This window comes from Labrus bergylta, chromosome 3 (genome assembly GCF_963930695.1).
Source record: "Labrus bergylta chromosome 3, fLabBer1.1, whole genome shotgun sequence".
NCBI lineage: Eukaryota > Metazoa > Chordata > Actinopteri > Labriformes > Labridae > Labrus > Labrus bergylta.
Window position 1 is genome coordinate 16,412,089 of NC_089197.1, and position 19,709 is coordinate 16,431,797.

The 19,709-nt window shown below is 39.6% G+C and overlaps 1 protein-coding gene across 7 annotated transcripts in view; it reads left to right on the forward strand.

The window, feature by feature from the left end:
- Positions 1-19,709, forward strand: part of LOC109986983 (protocadherin-9) — a 204,577-nt gene that overhangs the window by 9,130 nt on the left and 175,738 nt on the right. The window contains exon 3 of one of the 7 annotated variants that reach the window (XM_020637876.3): positions 216-2,403. The exons of the other annotated variants lie outside the window; for them this stretch is intronic. Within the exon in view, the coding sequence (XP_020493532.1) occupies positions 216-269 (54 nt within the window). The 3' untranslated portion in view covers positions 270-2,403. Of the gene's footprint in view, positions 1-215; positions 2,404-19,709 lie in introns of those variants that run through there. 7 annotated transcript variants of the gene reach the window in all.

Sequence of the window (19,709 nt, forward strand, 5' to 3'; positions counted from 1 at the left end):
CTGTGTTTGTGATCTCTTATGCTGTACATCCTCATGACACTTTGGAATGAAGATGTTCCAGTGGATTGAAAAGTTCCCCTTCAAAATAAGAGCACTAACTTGTAAAGTAGCAGGGATTTCTCTGCATACTAACATTTCATACACTGGATGTCTACTTATACAGGCAACAAATGTACCACTTCTTTTTTACACTTTTTGCTAATTCTTTGTTACAGAAAAACTGGGCCTGTTTCCAACATCAGATAAATGATGGAGCAAACCTCTGGTAGATGCAAGAAGAAAACACCTGCGCTACATTCTCTTATATTGAGTAAAACGTAGCAGATCTTCAAAACAAATGTAGCTATCAGGAGATCGTAAGCCAATAAGTCCCGGAGTGAAGTATCTATCAAAGCTTTAAATCATCAGTGGAGGATTTGCAGGGCTCTTTACTGCAGAGAACTTTGTATTCTTTAAGAAACTTGTCATGTCCTCGATGTCTAGGTGGGTAAAAGGAAATTAAATGGATAGCGGGCTGTATTAAGGTAGTGGTTGTGAGTACTACGAGAGTAGATTATTGCCCCAAGGGGGCAATCCAGTTGTGTCTGCACAGAACAACAAAATAAATCAAAGCTCCCTGTTGTTACACTGGCTGAACTATGGAGTTCATTTACACCGCTGTATATGCTTAAATTTTTCCACTGTTAAGAAAAATGAAGTGCTAATGATTGTTAACATATTTATTTATTCATATAAAGCCTTTTTCCCCCTTTTTTGTTTCTTTAACTGCCAGAGACATGATTGCCAAAACACAGATGAAGGCAAATTACCAGGAATTACATTTGATTTTTTTTGTGCACATGTATCAATTTGTCATTTCATTTTCAACCATTTTCCTTCAACTGTCCTCATCATTACGCTCTTTTTTTCCCGTCAGAAATAAACAACATCACTTTTTGATTATGACAAATGTTGTCATATATCAAAAGGTCGTTCATGTGTTTGCATTTTTTTTTTTCTCTCTCTCTCTTGGTTTGTTGTTTGTCCATCACATTTTGCCGGCAAACCCATTCATCTCAAATTCATCATCCATTTTCTGCAATTTTTCAAAGCAAATTGATTGATGATCAATCTTCAGGGGGTTTGCTTTGTGGAGTTTAATGTTGTGCATGCACAAAAAGAAAACACAAAGTCATTTTGGCTTTTGTGCAACTGTCATTACTTAATTCATCTCCATGTTTTCACTAATCCACAAAACACATTTCCCATTTATCTCAGGCAATCAATCAAGTTGACATACTAGCTTCATAATTTTTTTTTCTAACACTGCATGATGAGAAAAAGACAAACTGCAGCTTTAAACACTTAATGCTATCCACATCTCAAGTGACTTCTCTCAAATTTACCTTCAAAAGAAGAGTAGAGGGTGGAAGAAAATGTTTCTTGACTACTTGCTTGTCAAAAAAAAAGTGATATAAAAAGATGAAGTTATGATGCTACTTCATTGTTTGAATGCCCCCCCACTCCCACTCCCACTCCCACTCCTACTCCTACTCCTACTCCCACCCCAACCTAAAGAACCCCATCTCTCCTCTCCACTCCTCACATTGCCCTCCCTCCACCCACTTCTTATCTCCCCTGTCTCCAACCCACACCTTTCACCCATGTTTTATCGGGGTCAATGCCGTTACATGCAATGTTAAATCACAGAGGGGTGTGTTCACCTTTGTGTTCTGATCATTTGTGACAGATGAAGCACACAGCCCCCTTTTCTTTCTGTTTTCACCACTCTCCCCCATATCATCATGAGAGAGAGAGGTGTGGGGGTGTGTATTTGTAAAAAATAAAAATAAAAAACATGGGCAAAGTGGTGCTGTGTGTCCTGACATGACAAACCCAGAAGGAGACGCATCCTTGTCATCGGGTTGTTGTGTCAAGTGACACACAGGCCACTGCTCTGTCACTAGCGTGTGCCAGTGTCTAGACTAATAGTGGTGATAATGGCGTCGCCAGCCAAAAAACGCCCTCGAGCAAAAGAGCCTCACTTGACTTGAAATGTGACTGCCATTGACTGCTTTGCCACCGGGCCCCATCGCTCACAGAGACTGTGTAACCCTCATTAATGTAAATCTTTCTTGTATATATGAGATGTTTCATGTAAATTGAACTCCTGGTAATCTTGCCTAATGTGCTGTGGTAAACAATAATGGACTTGTTTATATTTTTTCTTTTCATTTATTTATTTGCCCTTCTTTTTCTTTTTTCTTTTCTTTCTCCACACTGCTGGGTACACTTTAATTACATCTGAAATAAACTGCTGCCAGTTCTTCAGTACAATGCAACTCCCATTCTGTTTTTAAAAAAAGCTTTATTTGAACAGTGCTATTCAACCTTTATAATTTCATAATAAATGTTTGAAAGAGACGGTTTCTTTCTTGTTTTTCATTCGTATGTTTGTTCTGCCTCTTGTGATGTTGTGATAAGACATTGTGTGTAAACTGGGATCTGTTTCAGTCAAGCTGCCGTGTGTGAGCCAGTTCTAATCAGCGCTGCCTGTAAACGAGGGCTGCGGCTGATTATAATGCCAAGTTGTGTATTTTAAGAAGCAAACAGATTTGCTGGTTTTACTGCATCCAGTATTTCAAATCAGCACTAAAAAGACTGACACACAGCAGAGGATGAAGAGAGGAGGACTCATTACAACAACCAGACATGGTACTCTAGGTATACATGAGCCTTTAATTAGTTTCTGATCACTTATTTTCAAATATAGTGAGCCAGAACAGGGCAGCTGTCTGACATCAGTAGCAACAACAAACAACAGCCATCTAAAGAGTAGCACAAACTCACAACCATTCAGTTTGTCGATATGATAGTCACAGTTTTACCTTCATCTTGGGATTTAATTCTGGTTATTGAAGCAGTCAAAGCAGGTGTAACTGAACAGAGCTTAAATTGCTCGGATGTGTAAAAGCATGAACAGCTGGACAGCAAATTTACGACAAAACCTGCTCAGTAAATCTGCGCCATCTGAAGTGAAATCGACGGAAAAAAACGACAAACTCGGATGTCTTAACCCTCACCATCTTCATCCTCATCAACATCACCACCAGAACCATAACACACATTTAAATACTTCAAATGTCGTGTAAATTGTGGGGATCTTTGAAATATCAGACAGGGGGAAACGCTTTTGTAACAGCATTTTTATTATATTTTGCTGTATATTTTGCTGCTAGAGCTGACTTTATTTGCAGTGACACTTCCATTTGTTAATCTCCGGCCACCTTCCAGTTCAAGAAGTACAGATGTGTCAACTCTTAACTGTTTTTTTTTTTTTTTTTTTTTTTTGCAGAAGTAGAGAGAAAAAGGAGAGAGGGTTAGTGTGGATTTCAAAGTGCCACGCCAACACATCCATGGAAAGTAGGCCTAACTCAGCTTAATCTGTCCACTCCGTTTTTCAAGCCAGCAGCAAAAGCTTAGACTTCATTTGAGTGAGGACGAAGTGGGAATAAAAAAAAAGAAAAAAAAAGAGGATAAATAAATAAATATAGGCTTTAAAGTTTGACCCCAGCTATATGGACACTTTAAAAAAGCTGTGTGCACTCACTGGCTGGAATTTGAAACCTGACTTCTGACCTCAAGAATCATCCTATTGCCTGTCCTTTCCACATAAAAAATGGGGGAGGGTAAGGAAGAGAGGCTAGTGCTGTATCTCTGGACCTTTTTTTTTTTTTATCAGAATATGTTACAGGGTGTCACGCAATCTTGTGCAGCCACATTTCCAACTTTTGTAGAATCTGTGTGGGATGGTTAAAACTGCAGATTGCACAGACCTTTGAAAATGCTATGCTATCATTACATTTGGTGAATGTGCTGTGGCAGGTTCACTCTTCCTGCTCTTGCACAGACTATTTTTGCAGGCAGACAGCGTCACAGATGGTTCTCAGATTTGACCCCTATATGCATAGTCTTGCTAGTGGCTGAACATGAATAGTCAGCCATTTCTCAGTACAAAGCAATTCTTCAATTAACATGCCAGTGGCAAAATGTAACATATAGGTTTTGACAATGAGGAAGCAATTAGCAAAATAACAGAAAAAAAAACAATACTGCAGACTAAAATGAGCCCCGCCAGCAACCAGATGCATAAAAGTTAGTGTAGATGTTGCACAGAATGACTGTGTATGAATACACGGTCTCTTCAGTGTTCACATTGTTCTGTTACACAACATTGTCATAATGATATTGAGTGCACATGACAGAGCACAGCATCCACTCCAACAATTACCCACACAGGGATGATGTCACATGCCTTTTTAACCTTATTTGGACAAAAAACAGATTAATTCTGTCCTCTGCCTCCGACAAAGCGGTCTCTGTTTCATTTTGCAGGCCCACGACAGTATATGCATTGATGCTATTGATAGTAAGCCAATAAAAGTAATTGATTGATGACCTATTGGTGGTCTAACACATGATTTATTTGCAGTGTTCAAAGTAGAAAAAGTATACATTTTACAAGCCAAAAATTTAAAGACTTAAACACCCAGTATTAAAGTGTTATGTAAAAGTTTCAAAAGTAGTCATTCTGAAGTCAGTAGTTATTCTGCAGAAAGTGACCCCTGAGATCGTTGTGTGATTTCATTATAACAGATGCAGTCGAGTGTAAGGAACATGATAGCTGTTAGGTGAAACTAATTGGAATTCTTTCATACACTGTTGGGTAGTTTAATATCCAGCAATGAATTCTTATTAAGATGATGAAATGTTGTGTTTTTGAAAGCTTATATTGTAGATGTCACCATGTGTCAGAGAAATGTAAAACGTTCCAATAATTGGCCAGTGATAGTAGCGATGTAAAAAGAAAAAAAAAATGTACTAAATGGGAGTTCAATCGCCTCAAAGTTGTTCTCAATTGCAGAAGTTAAGCTTTTAGGCACTTGTATATTGTTGTATTCTAATGCATACCTTTCAGTACGATTCTCTAGTATAATGATCAACCTATAATAGTTTATTTGCCCTAGAATAAACTGCTCACTGTCTCACTGCAGAGACACAAAGGAGACTTCTAATGTGCCAAATAGATTAAGGCTCCAAATTAAAAAAAAGTCCCTCTGAGATGTTCCTCTTCTTCCTTGCCACATCGTAGCATCACAACATCTGCAGTCATAGCAGTCTATGTCGCAGGAAAACAGCACTTGTTTTTACAAATATGAATATGTGCTTGTGAAGTGGTGGATGCAGATTCTCTCGGTACACCCAAAGGACTGCAGTCAAGAGGTTAAAGTTAAGATCTGAGGCAGCATCTCAGTAATACAGATATTGCTATTTCAAGGATGATATCTCATCATGTTATAAATTCAATAGGTTTACCTACTCATGTGACATATGCTAGGGTAAATATAGGGTCAGCTATGAAGGATAATAAAAGAAAAAGGAAGAATGAAAACCCTCGATAAAGTACACATCAAGGCTTTTGTATAAGAGTAGCATAAGAGTCTGAAAAAATGATAACTTTGAGGTCAGGGGAGTTTTTGTGAAACGTTCAGAGATAAATGCAGGAATAACCAGGACAACAAGAGATAAGGAGTCTTTAATGCAATATTTCTTTGCAAATCTGTTCTGAAAAGCCGACTTAAGTTTTTTAGCAAACACTTTGACTCCTCTGAATATGCTTACATATGCTACTTTCTCATATCTTTCCTTGAATTGACAGATGCTTTTGAACATAGTGCGCGTTGGCTAGGAGCTTCACTAAATTAGTCATCTGCCCGACGACGCTATTGCACTGAATTAAAATCAGGATCAGTCAGACACTTGAAGAGGGCCCAAGAGCTTGAGCCTTGTAATTTTTTTTCTCTCTCTTCTGCTGATGCACGCATGGTCATACTTCCTTTTAGTGACAGCGTGGAGTAGTCTCACTGACATTTTCCTCTGGTGTAATCTTCCTTAACCAGTATCTAGTCACTCACACTTTCCCTTTTGGGAGAAAATGAAGAAAGGTGAGTGCATTTCTCAGACTGAATCCCCAAATGCATTTGGCTCCAGACAAAGAGAGAAACTATTTTCATTTTCACCCTTAACAGCCCAGAATCCTTCAGGACAGCTGTGAGATATGCAGTGATGTTTTCAGGCAGGAAGAGAGTCCATCTGCTGCCATGTATGTATAAGATCTTTATTGAAGCAAGGCGCTGTGGTTGCACCACTGGGAGCCTGAGGCCAATGTTATTTTTCTATTTCCTTTTTGTTCCCAGAGACAGTCTGACACATGCAACCATACATAGAAAAAGAAAAAGGAAAGTGGCCCAAAGGTTACAAGAGTGAACTTTTGACTGCAAGGTTAGCCGGGTCAATCCTTGGACAGGAAGGATAAATTAGACTGGGGGAGAGAAACCATCACTGAGGTACACTTAAGCAAGGCACTTAACCCCTGCTGGCTCCAGTGGGGTTGCTCAGTGGATGAGACTGTTGTTGAACTGGGCAGCTTCCAGGCGGAGATGTCTGAATGTGTATTAGTGTAGTGTAGAGCAGTATATTTCTGCACATGTGCATTTCAATCAGTGGCTTACCCAACTTGATTTTAAAAACATCATCAAGAAAAAGACACACATCCATATTTCTGCCTTTTTCTGCAAGATTTGATGGCAGAGGATAGAGATTCCACTGCTACTTTTTTTTCTCTTTGATGCAGATAAACCTCATATTTAGATACAGTCCGTGGTAGATGTGGTACTTGTTTCCACATGAATTCTTACAGGAAGCGCATTAGACAAAGAATTAAACCATAAACATGATTTCATGGGGATTTTGAAGGATTTACATTTATGACATAGTAATGAACAACATGGACATAAAACCCATCTTGTGTTCAGCACACACGATTATTGTATTGAGCAGCATTGCTTCCAAAAATAGGATCTCAGGTCATGAAGGGTTTAGGGTTTATGAACCCGTTTGGATCACACATCGGCACTTTTCAGTTTTGCTCCGCAGCCAAAAAACCCGAGACCGGCTGTGTGCCCTTAAACTTCAACATTAAAAAAACCAATCCTGCAGAGACACTATTGGGCAAACATGTAATGATATCAAAGTAGCTCCGGCAGGTATCTCTTGTTCAAGATGAGAGCTTTAGCTGTCTTGGCATTAACACTGGGAGAGGTTTGATCCCGCTCATTGAACTGCAGTAGATCACAGAGTTAAGAATAAATTGTGTCCCATGATGAATTGGATGAAAAGCATTGATTAATTGGTGTTAGGACTAATTATATATTACCTTAAATCTGTACTACTTCATTATTAGATTCCCTTCATCAGGACAACAAAGAGAAACAACACTTAGAGTGTGGACAGCGTGCGGTTTTCTCTGGAGCAAAGCACAATGAGAGATATGAGTGAATTGGTAGACATAAAATGCTCTACAGGGAGCTAATTAGACAAAAAGTTTTGATGTATTGCTGCTGGAAGGATGTGTGTCAACCCACTCCTGTTCAATGTATAGACTGCAGATTTGTATTGATTGTATGCTTTGTCTTGCGCCTCAGGCATCAGCGTGCTACACTGTAAGCCTCGCGCCTCGCCTTTGTCTGGTGAGTTGAGCAGATAAGGGTTGTGATAAATCTGCCCGAGAATAAGCTGTCATAGAGGTGCCGCACATGGGAATATTTAACGCAAACATAAAATATGGCTTGTCTGTTGTTTTATCGTCGAGGGTATAAGAAATGGCAGGGTTTTAAAATACTCTCAGCCCTTTTTTTTTTTCTTTTTTTTTTCGCACTTTCCTATCTCTGCAGCCTCGGCATTGCACAGAAGCTTACAGTCCTGCTCATCTTTGTCAGGGGCCACGGAGCGGACAGAAAAAGGGAAAAAGGAGAGATTCTTTGCACGGACTGGTGAACCAGCACCTTATCGCCACTCAGTAATATGCAGAGGTGTAAAACATTTTGCTGGCTTATTTAGATGAAATGATTTAGTCCTGGTTGTGCAGAGTTAGCGAGGGGGCCGAATCAAGAAGTGTGTTGGGGATGAGGAAGGAGGAGGTGAAAATTGGTTTCCACTATCTTCCGGCGCACATAGAGACCCAGCCTGTTTTTTTTCCCTCTCTCTCTACAGACTCCCCTCTGACGATAACGTGCCCAGATAATGGATATATGCACCCAGATTTATTTTCTATTTCCTGCCACAACTGCTTTTCCTGGAAACTTCTTTTTTTTTAATGTATGAGCTTTATGGCTGCTTTCAGCCGGGGCATTCAAAAAGCAGAGCTCCAATATCGGAGCAAGTAGGGGAACATTTGCCAGGCAAAAAATAGCAGAAGATGTTCTTTAAAGGGCTGCAACTTTTACTGTTACACTCACAAAGTATCTCAAATGCAAGCTTATATACGAAGGATGGGAAACTTTATCAACTCTTTTGGTTTGTCTGCCAAGACCCTGTTTTATCCCACTCAGAATCCGAGTCTTCCTTTTCGATACAATGCTTCCTCTGTTGCTGGAGTCGACTTTGTCAAAGTGCAGAACAGAAATAAGACGTAAAATGTTTCCGTGAAACGTAAAAATAAAGCTCAGATTTGCTAAAGCTTGTGTGACAGTCTAGTGACAGACTCACATGACAAGTTCTAACACCACAGCCCCTTGTTAACCCCTATGTCCCTATTCCCTTCAAATCTTTGAAAAACCGTTGCTCTGTCTGTCATGTGACATGTGACCCTGCTCCATGATTGTTAGGGTGGTGCAATGTCCCAGAAACCAGCCTGGCCTCTGTCCTATGAACAATGAGGTCCCTTCACCACCGCTGACTCTGGGCTGCTGTTGCCGTAGGCCATACATGACATGGAATTCCCCATGAATGGAATGTGTGTGTGTGTCTGTGAGTGTATATGTGTGTGTGATGATGGGTCCTAATTCCCTCAACACTTATTCAACGCCACTCTAAGCCGTTCATCCATAGAGATCAGTGGCGGCCTTGTTATTGTTCATAACTCCACAGTAGGAAGTGTGTGTACTGTATGTTTGTGTGTGTGTGTGTGTCCACGTATTAATAGCCCAGCCTCTGGGATAATATTCATATCCAGAGCAGGACAGAGGGGATTTAAAGAAACACACTGGGCAGATTGGACTGATTAATATCTTAGAGGAGTGTGTCCTTTGATCCTGTGTTTATTTTGTCATTAGGAACGCACAGTTTGGAGCTATGTCTGTCCTACTGACAAGGAAGGACATTATTGATAAGTGATTGCCCTGTGGCTTGTGAAGAATGTGTTATCCTGACATGCTGCTCGTTATATTGTATAAGGACAACACTCCTGATGATGTTCTAGGGCAGAGAAAAATCTATTTATCCAGTATTACGAGCGTTACTGAGTCTGAATGTGGAAATGTCTCACCATATTGGCAGAACCTTTTTCTTATTATATAAAACATTATACAGACTCGTAGAGTGTTGCAAAGTAAGTGTTAGACCAAACAAGGCAAGGGTCAGTTTGTCACTTGCTGTTTCTTGCATGAGAACACACACACACACACACACACACACACACACACACACACACACACACACACACACACACACACACACACACACACACACACACACACACACTCTATGATTAATTTATCTTTTCTGCAGTCTTGACTTGGCCACCCCATTATCAAACATGCCTTTGTACTCTGGTTAACCTATTCTATATATGTGCCAGCTGCCTATTAGCTGTATTCTTACACCTCTTTGACCCTAAAGTGACCTGATTTACAACATTTAGTCCAGCCTTAAGATTGACGCTATCGTGAATAACTATAGGCTGCCATTGATGCTACCGTGTCTTAGCCTGATCACTATTATGTGCAGAGATTTAAGCAAAGGAATAACCGTGCCAAGAATCATAATAAAAAAGCAAATCCTCAATTGTGACATCATTGTATGGAACGAGCAGCCTATCACATACGTTTAAATCAGATGTAAAAAGGCATGGATTTGTAAACATCTGCTGTTTGTAAGTGCAATTATAATTTCGACTTATTTAATAGTACACTTGGGTTTCAGGGTTTGCTATAAAATTTCATAGAGGAAATCAAGCTCCCCAGAGGATAAATCACACTTAAATTTGATATTCCCACTAACGCTACCAGCAGGGAGACATGTGTTTCGCTCCTTGTTTGTCCATGATTTCAAGGATTGCCGTGTCGAGTTTGATGGACATAAATGGGGTCCAGTGAATGAATCCTGACTTTGTCGATCCAACAACTTTCCTCCAGCGCCAAGTGCATCTTAAAGTTTCTTAATTGTCAGGTAAAAATATCCTCTACTACAAGGTGTACATACATACATAGGGTTAGTAGACACATATTTAAGAGGTCCTGATTCATCTAGTGATCCTCAAATATCCTGAAGTGCCAAAAAGCAGTTAGAATATGTATTACAGAGTATCCCAATAAGTATTGGATGGATACCATATTATTCAGTACCAACATTAATTTCCCCCACAGGATGAGGGGGCACTTGGTGCATGGATAAATACCTGCAAAACCCCCATTTGTGTTGATTGCAAAGTGCCAGATGCTAGCAGGCTAAAACCTTAACATTATAATGTTAGCATTGTCACTGTAAGTACATTAGCATGCTGATGTTAGCATTTAACTGAAACATGCATACCCCTGCCTACAGTACTGGCTCACCAAGCTGCTTTCATAGTTCTTTTATTCTTAATTCTTCCTTCTTGAAGTAGATTTCCCGGATTAGCCAAGTATCCGCAATTACCATAAGACTTAGTTAACAATTTGTTATTGAAAGTCACAGAAAGCTTTTAATGATTAAAACCTTACTGTATTTTAGTGATTCAAAACAACGTAATATAAAACATTCAAAGTATCCTCATGTTAATGAAAGGTTGGTTTATTCCCTTAAATGATGACATTTAAATTTTGCAGAATTCATTAGTTTAAAAGGAAATACATATAAAGCATCATTTGATGTCTGAGCTGTCTATTCTGCACCTGGGTGTTTGCATCTGAGCTTCACAAGAAGGCATCCTTTCTTCTTGTGTGTGCATGTGATGTGTGTGTGTGTGTGTGTGTGTGTGTGTGTGTGTGTGTGAGGAGGGGCTGTGGAGAGGTCACTGCTTTAATAGAATAATTGACTTGAAAACAGTTGTATTTTTGTAAAAAAAAAATGGATGTCATTACTTGGAAAACCAGTCAGACCGTCAACAGACCCTTAAGCTAAAAAGAAATAGCAACAAGTATTTGCCAATCAGATGAAAGCTTCTTCCATCATTCCTCATTGTGCCGATGATCGGGAAGCAAAGGTTTGTGTTTAGTTTTTCAATTCCTTAGGCTTCACCGAATGCCATCTCTAATTTTCGGCGAGGATCTGGCCTTGAAGGCCCTGGTAATATCAAGCACAAACAATCAATCCCAGCCAATCTCTTGAGGCCTTAATGGACTTGGAAAGAATATTAAGAGGTTTTGTCTGCAGAGAAGCTTTCTGCCACAGCAGTCGTCCCTCAGCTAATTTATGTTTGTGTGCCAAGGGAGGCCACACACTGGGACTGCTGTAACAGGCTCTCAGTCCTACTTTCTGCGGAGCTGCTGCCAGGCCAACAAGCACACACACACACACACACACACACCCACAATCAACACACACACACACATGAAATTTTGTTCACCCACATACTCACACAAAAACTAAACGAGCGTCATTATGCATTGAATCAATCCCTTTTCAGCCAATAGCATACATTTCAACAAGATATTTCTGACTATTGAAACCATTATTGACATCTTTTGTGTTTGGGTATTTCATGTCGGGCTTTTGTGTCAAATACGAAATTGTCCATAATGCTTATTATTCAGTGAGAGCTGCTGCAATGTGTTTATGCAGTGAGACTGAGGGAGATAGAGAAAGAGGTGGCATTTTGGGATGCCAGGCTGAATGTGGGGTAACCATGAGAATGTGGGATCGGTGCCCAATCCCTGGGTGGCAATCCAGTTGTAAATCTGCCTGTGGTTGCCACACAATGCTAATGAAACTAAACACCACCCCAGAAGTGCCACCACGTCTTAGCCTTACCTCCCTGTTTAGCATAAGAAAAATCAGCAGCGAGGAATCTAATTAAAACGGGCCATTGTGGACCTCCTTCCCCTGGTTATTAGGTTTTCTGGAGAGCGCCTGTCTGCTTGGTGCGAGATGAGAGGCCTGGCTTACGAGTCTGACTTAATACTACTCTGACATTTGTTTTTGTGTTTTCATCCTTCATCCCTCTGTTCTTCTGTCTCTGTCAGTATTCATTTTCTATCTCAGCTTGAGAGCAGGCTACCTCAGACACAAGCACTTCCTCTCATACATGTATGTTTTTCCCATCCGATGACAAAGAATAAGTTGCTTTGCCATGATGTTATTTCAAATTCTTCTCCTTGCCCTTGTATTTTGTCCCCCCCCTTCGGCTTCCTCTCTCTTGATTTCTAAATTTCATGCCCATATTTTTCTCTCTGTCTCTCCCCTGCTGCACACTCTCCATTCTCCCCCTGTGTTCCTCAATCTTCACTCTTTTCAACATTCGGCATTTGCCATTTCCTCCATTCCTATGTATTTCTCATTTCGCTCTCTTATTTATTTCTCAATTTTCAACATTCACCATCTGCCTGTCAATTTCACCTTGCCACCACTCTCTCCATCCTTGTTTGTTAGGAGGAAACATTTCAGTGTTGCAATTTACCCATATTCCATATTTTTTGCCTCCTCTTCCTTTCAATATGCACTTACCCAAAGTATATAACACAGTATATAACTATTTGATTTTACCCACCTGAACCTTCCTCTCTAAGTGGCTGCTTAGCCGGCTGCCAATTTAGAGTTTAACCTCAGGAGAGGGAGGCTATTGCCAGAGAGGCAGATGGTCAGAAGCGGACGCAAAAGATGCTGGGAAATAATCCTTTAACCTACACTGCCCACTCTGCCATCCTGTCCGGTCTCTCTGATTATTTCCGTGGTTTTATGAGTGAATGAGAGCAAGGGCTAAAGAGACAGAGAGAGAGACACAGTAAAGTATGAAGGATATGTGGGTGTGTTTGCAGGGCGGCAGCAGCAGCAGCAGCAGCAGCAGAAACCTACTTCACAAATCTACCTGCATATTTCAAAGCCCTCATGCAATATTGCTTCCCAGTCTTCTGCTGCTGTCTGCTGCAGCCGCTCTCACCAATTTTCTGCCTCATTGTCATTCATGTGCAATCTGTTTGTTTGGCTAACCTCGTCGCTTTCAGACCATCAGCCGAGCTACTCCATGTCCGTGTGTCACTGAGTCTATTTTTCACTATATCATCTGTGTTATCTGCATCTCCATGGTGATCCACTTATCTTGGCTTGTTTAAAAAAGGAAAAAAAGTCCTGCAGAAACAAACAGGCCCCCACTTTTTTTTCTTTTTCTAACAAGCTCAAGGCCTCCGCAGCTCCTTGTGGTGTAAGTCTGCACAAACGATTAAGCATGGAACAATAAAACCTTCCAGGAGGTCTTACAATTGCACAAGTGCTTTCTTTACTTTCCCTCAGTAGGATGATGCCCACATAAAAGTGTTTAATTTTTCACAGATAACCAGTAGTCCTGCTTCACCAAAAGATTTAGCGAGACGACCCGTACCTCTACCTCTTCACTGATTAAAGGAATGATATATATCTGCTATTTCTATTGAATATGCCCCAGCAGGGAACCTCTTTATTGTTCACCAAGCACATGCAGTCGTACTCTATAATCTGGTCCTTTTTTATCCACATCTTACTGTTTCTAATTAACATATGCAAGAATAATTTATGTATTGTACTTGCAGCACTGTATTTGTGCTTTAGAATGTATTTTATACAGCAATATATATATATATATATATATATATATATATATATATATATATATATATATATATATAATATAACTTCATGCTAAAAGAGTTTAAAAAGCCCTCCTTTGAAAAGCATGCTGCACAACATAAAGTTGCATTAAATAGGATATGTTAGGAGGGCTGGTGGCGCAGTGCTTACTGCGCGCGCCCTATGGATGGAGGCTATAGTCCTCCAAGCAGGCGGCCCAGGTTCAGATCCGACCTGTGGCTCCTTTCATCCACTGTCCTATTTCTACAATAAACGCATAAAAAGCCCCAAAAAATAAATCTTTAAAAAATAGGGTTTGTTATACTTATGTATACTAGTGTAGGTGCAAGATTATGAATGGAATGTATTAGTTTTCTCTTTCTGAATGAAATATTCACACGAAAAAAGGACTATGTTTAATGCTGCTGGTGTGATTTTTCGTGCCTATCTTCAACTATACAACAGAGCTTATTATCCCTCAGATAAGCATTCAGTTTAAAAGCCACATCATAGAACTGCACTTATTTACTCTGCAATATTATTAATGCTGCACTAGTCCCCTGCTCTGCTTTGCTGCTCATGTCAGAACGTGCATGGTTTCCAATGGTAACTGGGCAGGATAAGAGGATGAAAGGCTCATTATAACCCCACTGAGTGAAAATTAGCCCCTCTCTCTCAATAGTGCACTAGCCTCTCCTTCAGTGGACAGTCCTACGTATTCGTTGTCATGATAATAGACCTCTTCTGTGCGAGTGGGGAGGCCATTTCCCGCTGTACAGGTCTCTCTAAGGCTGAGGATGTTCAGTGTGCAAGAGTGAGTTATTTTGTGCAGGTTGGTGTGTTTGTCAAGTTCTTTTCATTGCAAGTGTATGTGTCCAAGTTAGTCACTGAATTTTTTTCAAAAAATAAATAAAAAATGTGTGTACTTAAAATGCAAAGCTAAGAGTGACTGGGAATTCATGGGATGATCCCGCATCCCCTGCTGTTGGCATGCTGAACATCAGGTGGGTGCTGTTCACATCATGAGCTTTGCCTTAAAATGCAGACAATCCTTTGTTTGTGTTTTGCATGCAAAGGGTTGGACTTTTATGTGTTTATCTAAGGCTTTTCTACCTCGGTTTCCAAGACAATGAAAAAAAAAGGTCTATAAATCTAAAAGATGCTCAAATTTCCAGGGGAATATCAATACTTCTGGACATGGGTGGCTGATTAATGAAGGGGTGTCGTGAAGTCCCTGCACTCACACATGCCGAAATAATATTATTTACCCCTTTTCTTTACACCATTTCTCCTCTAACTACTTGCATTAAGGTTTCATACAGGTGTTACATTCCTGTGTACAATTTTAATTGTGAAAATCTAACACAACCAATGAAATAAATAAAAATGTCTTCCATACATGTTTGATTCTCTCTGAGGCCTCAAAGATAATTTTTTTTTTTCTAAAAGATGTGGTTCTACAAAGTACAAGTAAGAAAATGCACCACATCGAAGTGCCACAAAAGCCACTAACAGTTGTTTGCCCAACACATTTGTTTAAATATATAGTAAGTTTTGCCTCTGACAGGGTCCATGCCACCTCAATCCACTACCCTGGACACGCCACTGCATGTGTCAGAACCAGCATGACAATATCATGCCCTCCAACTGAGTAAGTGTTGGTTCATCCTCATCAATCACGGCACGTTCAGCACGTATTGATTTCTTTATGTACAGGGGGAAAAATCATGCTCCTAATGTTCAATAGCCTCCTAGCCACACTTACTCTCATTACTGTGACTAATTACTTTGTGAACACGAAATAATGTTTTGTTTAAAAAAAAATCTGACTTCAGAACAGACTATTCCTTACTGCTGAGTGTTTAATTACTGCCATTATCACAATGCTAGAATCCTGTAAAATAATGCTATGCAAATCCCACTAAATAAGACCCTGCAAAAATAATACCTCAGCTAGTAAATGATGTTTTTCAAATGTAAAATGTATTCACAGTGTGAAAGGATTCAGGCACGCTTAAAACTGAGAGTCATTCATCGGCCATGCCCTGCAATGGAAGAAAAAGTTCACTTTGAGTCTGACTGCAGGCAAGATATGTTCTTCTCAATTATCAAGAGAGTCACTCTAAATCTCTGACAGTTTGGTTTTTCCTCGCTTACGGCAAAAGTGATCCACCTTGTGTAAAACGGACTATAATACATTCTTTATCCTAGGTCCCCATAGTACTGTATAGATGTCATTATGTAAAGCTTAAGAAACTTCCCAGTAAACGCTTTGAATCACAGCATTGTACTCTACAAAGGCATCGGTATTCTTTTCTCCATGTGAAAACAAACAGCCAGTTAACATAATCAGGGGGAGTTATCTCCTTAAAAAGAAGCCAGAAGTCTGTTTTATGAAGTGCGCGTTTTCATAGAATTGGTCTTTAACTGCAACTTACATTTGCTATTTTTTTTGTTTGTGAAAAAAGACACTCACAAGATTAAAAAAAAGGCAGACCCAGTAGTTGCAGTCAATGATTTATAAACTCGGAGTACGGGGAATTCTCACCAGAATCAGCATCAACAATTTTTAAGAAATAGAAGCTCAAACTATTTTTTTGACCCAATAAAACCCATCTCTCTGAAGTTTTACTTTGATATTACACTCTTGATCTTGGATATTTGCGCTTCACCAAATCACCAATTAAAAAGACTTTGTTGCAGTAAAATTGTTGTTTTGAGAAAAAAGGACATAGTTTGAACAATGAGGCAAAACAAGTTAAAATTGGAAATATCAATTGCTTTTGGTATTTTCATTAAATCAACAGCCGAGAGAGCACTTGGATGTCCTGTAGAGAACATGTGTGGGCAAGGTCAATGACGCATTAGATTTGTACTCAGATGGGTGTGGCATACACCTTTGTTGTTATAGTGGAGTGTACATTGAAATGATGCAGTTATTTATTACTGTTCCTCTCTCAGTTTACATGACAGTGGGGTTGTTATATTTGTAAAAGTGAGAGAGTGTAACTGACAACAGTGCTATGTCAAAGAGACAATCTCTTTTACCAGAATACCAACATCCTCCCCGGGCACCTAACTAGTTGGATGGTTGCTGTTGTTTTTTTCACGCCCAGGAACACACCAGCATGTATCATCATCGTGTAGTGTTCACCTTTCTTTGCACTGCCATAAAAATAGAAACCATAGACTCCAAACCACATCATTTTGCCTTTCTGACTGTGTCTTTGCAGGTTTGCAGTTTCTCAGCTTGTGCTCATTTGTGTGACATTTCTATATCTGTAAATAACTAACTTTATAGAGTAGTGTGTTTTGCTGGGTAGTTTTTTTGAATGACTGCAGGCCTATGTGTACTTGTAAGACAGTTGCTGCCATATTGTTTTAATTGGGATTCCTCCTTCCCTGTGACATAAATCATGAGAACCTCCATTGGTTTTTGTCAGGGGCATGATCTAGGAACCAAAGGAGACAGAAGAAAATGAAGACTGTTACTGTAACACAGTAGTAGTAAAAGAGAGAAGTCATGTTCATACCCGCTCTTTCTCCTATAAAATAATAAGACATAAGTTAGCTTACTTTGCCATTATTTTAGCAACCACTCCTAAACAACAATTTTCAGTAAGTTAGTAAATAACAATATTAATACATTTAAGTTATATAGCACCTTTCAAGGGACCCAAGGGCAGATTGGGACAGATTTATAACATTGAGAGGAATAGAAAATACAAACTTGGTTGATAAAGATGGGGAAAGATTAGGCATATACATGAGTTAAAATACAGTACCTCCCCTATAAGGGAATTGTACAAAAGGGGAAAGGTGGGGTGAGAGGAATTTAGAAATGCATTAAACAAACTATAAGAATATATATTTTGTAAAATCAGAACAACAAGGCAACCCAAGATAAAAGTTTGTTAAGGTGAATAGCTTTGGTTCATCCGCTCTACCGTATAAGCTAATTCTACTTCCAAATTGGCAAGCACCCTGTGCATATAGCCATAGATTTGTTTTTTCTATTGTTGCAAACAAATCAAAAATAAGATATACAGGGCATGAAATAGGATTCCAATAAACAATCAAACATTTCAAGGAACACAAGGTTGTTTCCATCAGTCCCAGAATGAATAAACTGCAGTGGATAAAAAAAAAAAAAAACAAAAAAAAAAAACATTAAGCACTTTGCAGACTTTTTCCTCAGCTTGTTGTTCACCTTGTTTTCTTGTTATGACCGGCTAAGACAGAAACACTTCTCTGTATGAGCTCTTCTTTTTTAATCCCTTTAAAACTTACAGCTTGTTTGCTTGGACTATATTCATACTACAGTCAGTCCAAATGAATTGACTTCAGAAAATCCCACCGCAATTATACTTAATTCATAATTAATGCAGAGCAGACTGGGGACCTAATTTACACTTGCACATTGTCAGTTTCCCTGCATGTGCTTGTCATTCTGCATAAGAGTAAACATGGCTTGCTTTGGAAAGAGGGTGGCATCTCCCCACCATTACCGAGGCTCTTGGGAGAGGTGCACTGTGGCACACAATTGTGCCATTAGATGATAGAAAAAAACAAGGAAATTATCTGAGCCTCCAGTTGCTCCAAACAAGAGCAGGTATATAAAGCCGTGTTAACAGTAGGGAGTTTCCTTTTATTGTGTTGTAGTCAGCAATGTTTATCATTGAGCGCCCTTTGAAATATTTCTGATACCTTCACTTTGAGTGAGAAAACAAAGACTTTGCTCATCTGCTAGTCAGATCTGTAGAGCTTGTGATTATAACAAGACCTGAATACATCCACACACATGTTCACATGTATGTGAGGGGGTGTTCATGAGCTTACATCTGATCATGCACGAGTTGAATTTGACTTTTTATGTGTTTGAGACTGGGTGTCAGTCTTTAGGAGTGTCATGCCGAGATAGTGTGTCTCTTGATCTTTGTTGTTTGTGCTGTGCTGGGGAGCCGTGTTGTGTACAGTGGTGTTTTCTGATCGGGTTTGACATGCTTCAGCCGGCGTGCGCAGACGGAGGCATGCTTTGGAGAACCACAGAGTATTAGTCCAATCACAGCACTGGCAGTCAAGCTGACATTCTGAATTTGTTATTCTCCTTTATTCAATCTCCAACATTCACTCACATCCTATCCATGATCCACCTCCGTTGGATCAGACGGATGTGCTCGCAGACTGTGACAGGCCTGCGCTCTGAGTTGGATATGTACATTGTGTTTGCTTTCGGAACTGTAGTGCAGTCAGAGAGAATGACGAAACAGGTTTGAACTGGAACAGTATCCAGAGTTAGTGGAAAACAGGGATTTGTAAGGACATTTGCTTTTCACTTTAAATTTCTCAACGCAAACTTCTGACCTTAACAACTCCTCTCTACATCATAGGTGATACATCGGTTTATACGCCATGCAGTGTTTACAATACACCATACTGGAAAAAGTAGAAGTACGAGTGGGCCTAACAAAAAGCTTTTTAACTGAGTAAAATGCACCCATTGTGTGGAAATAATTTCCAATTACATCTGAAATTACCAGGCATTAACTGCAGCTGAACAAAGAAGCTTCATTTGTTTCTGTCCTTACTTGGTGTTGTAATTTAAGCCAGAGTGAAATAATTGTAAAAAGAAAGATGTTCAACATGCATGTACCTATTTTTCCTCATTTGTCATTCAGAGAAAAAAATAATAACAGCATATATTTATTATTATTATTAAACATCTCTACCCTCAGAAGCATCAATCTGAAAAGAAAAATAAGGCGGTTTCAGCCCATTTCGGCCTCTTTCATGTAAGTAAGCTGTGTTTCAACTGTATGTACCCCAGGCTTTATGACCCAGAAGCTTCTTTTGTGGCACTAAAAGATTAATTC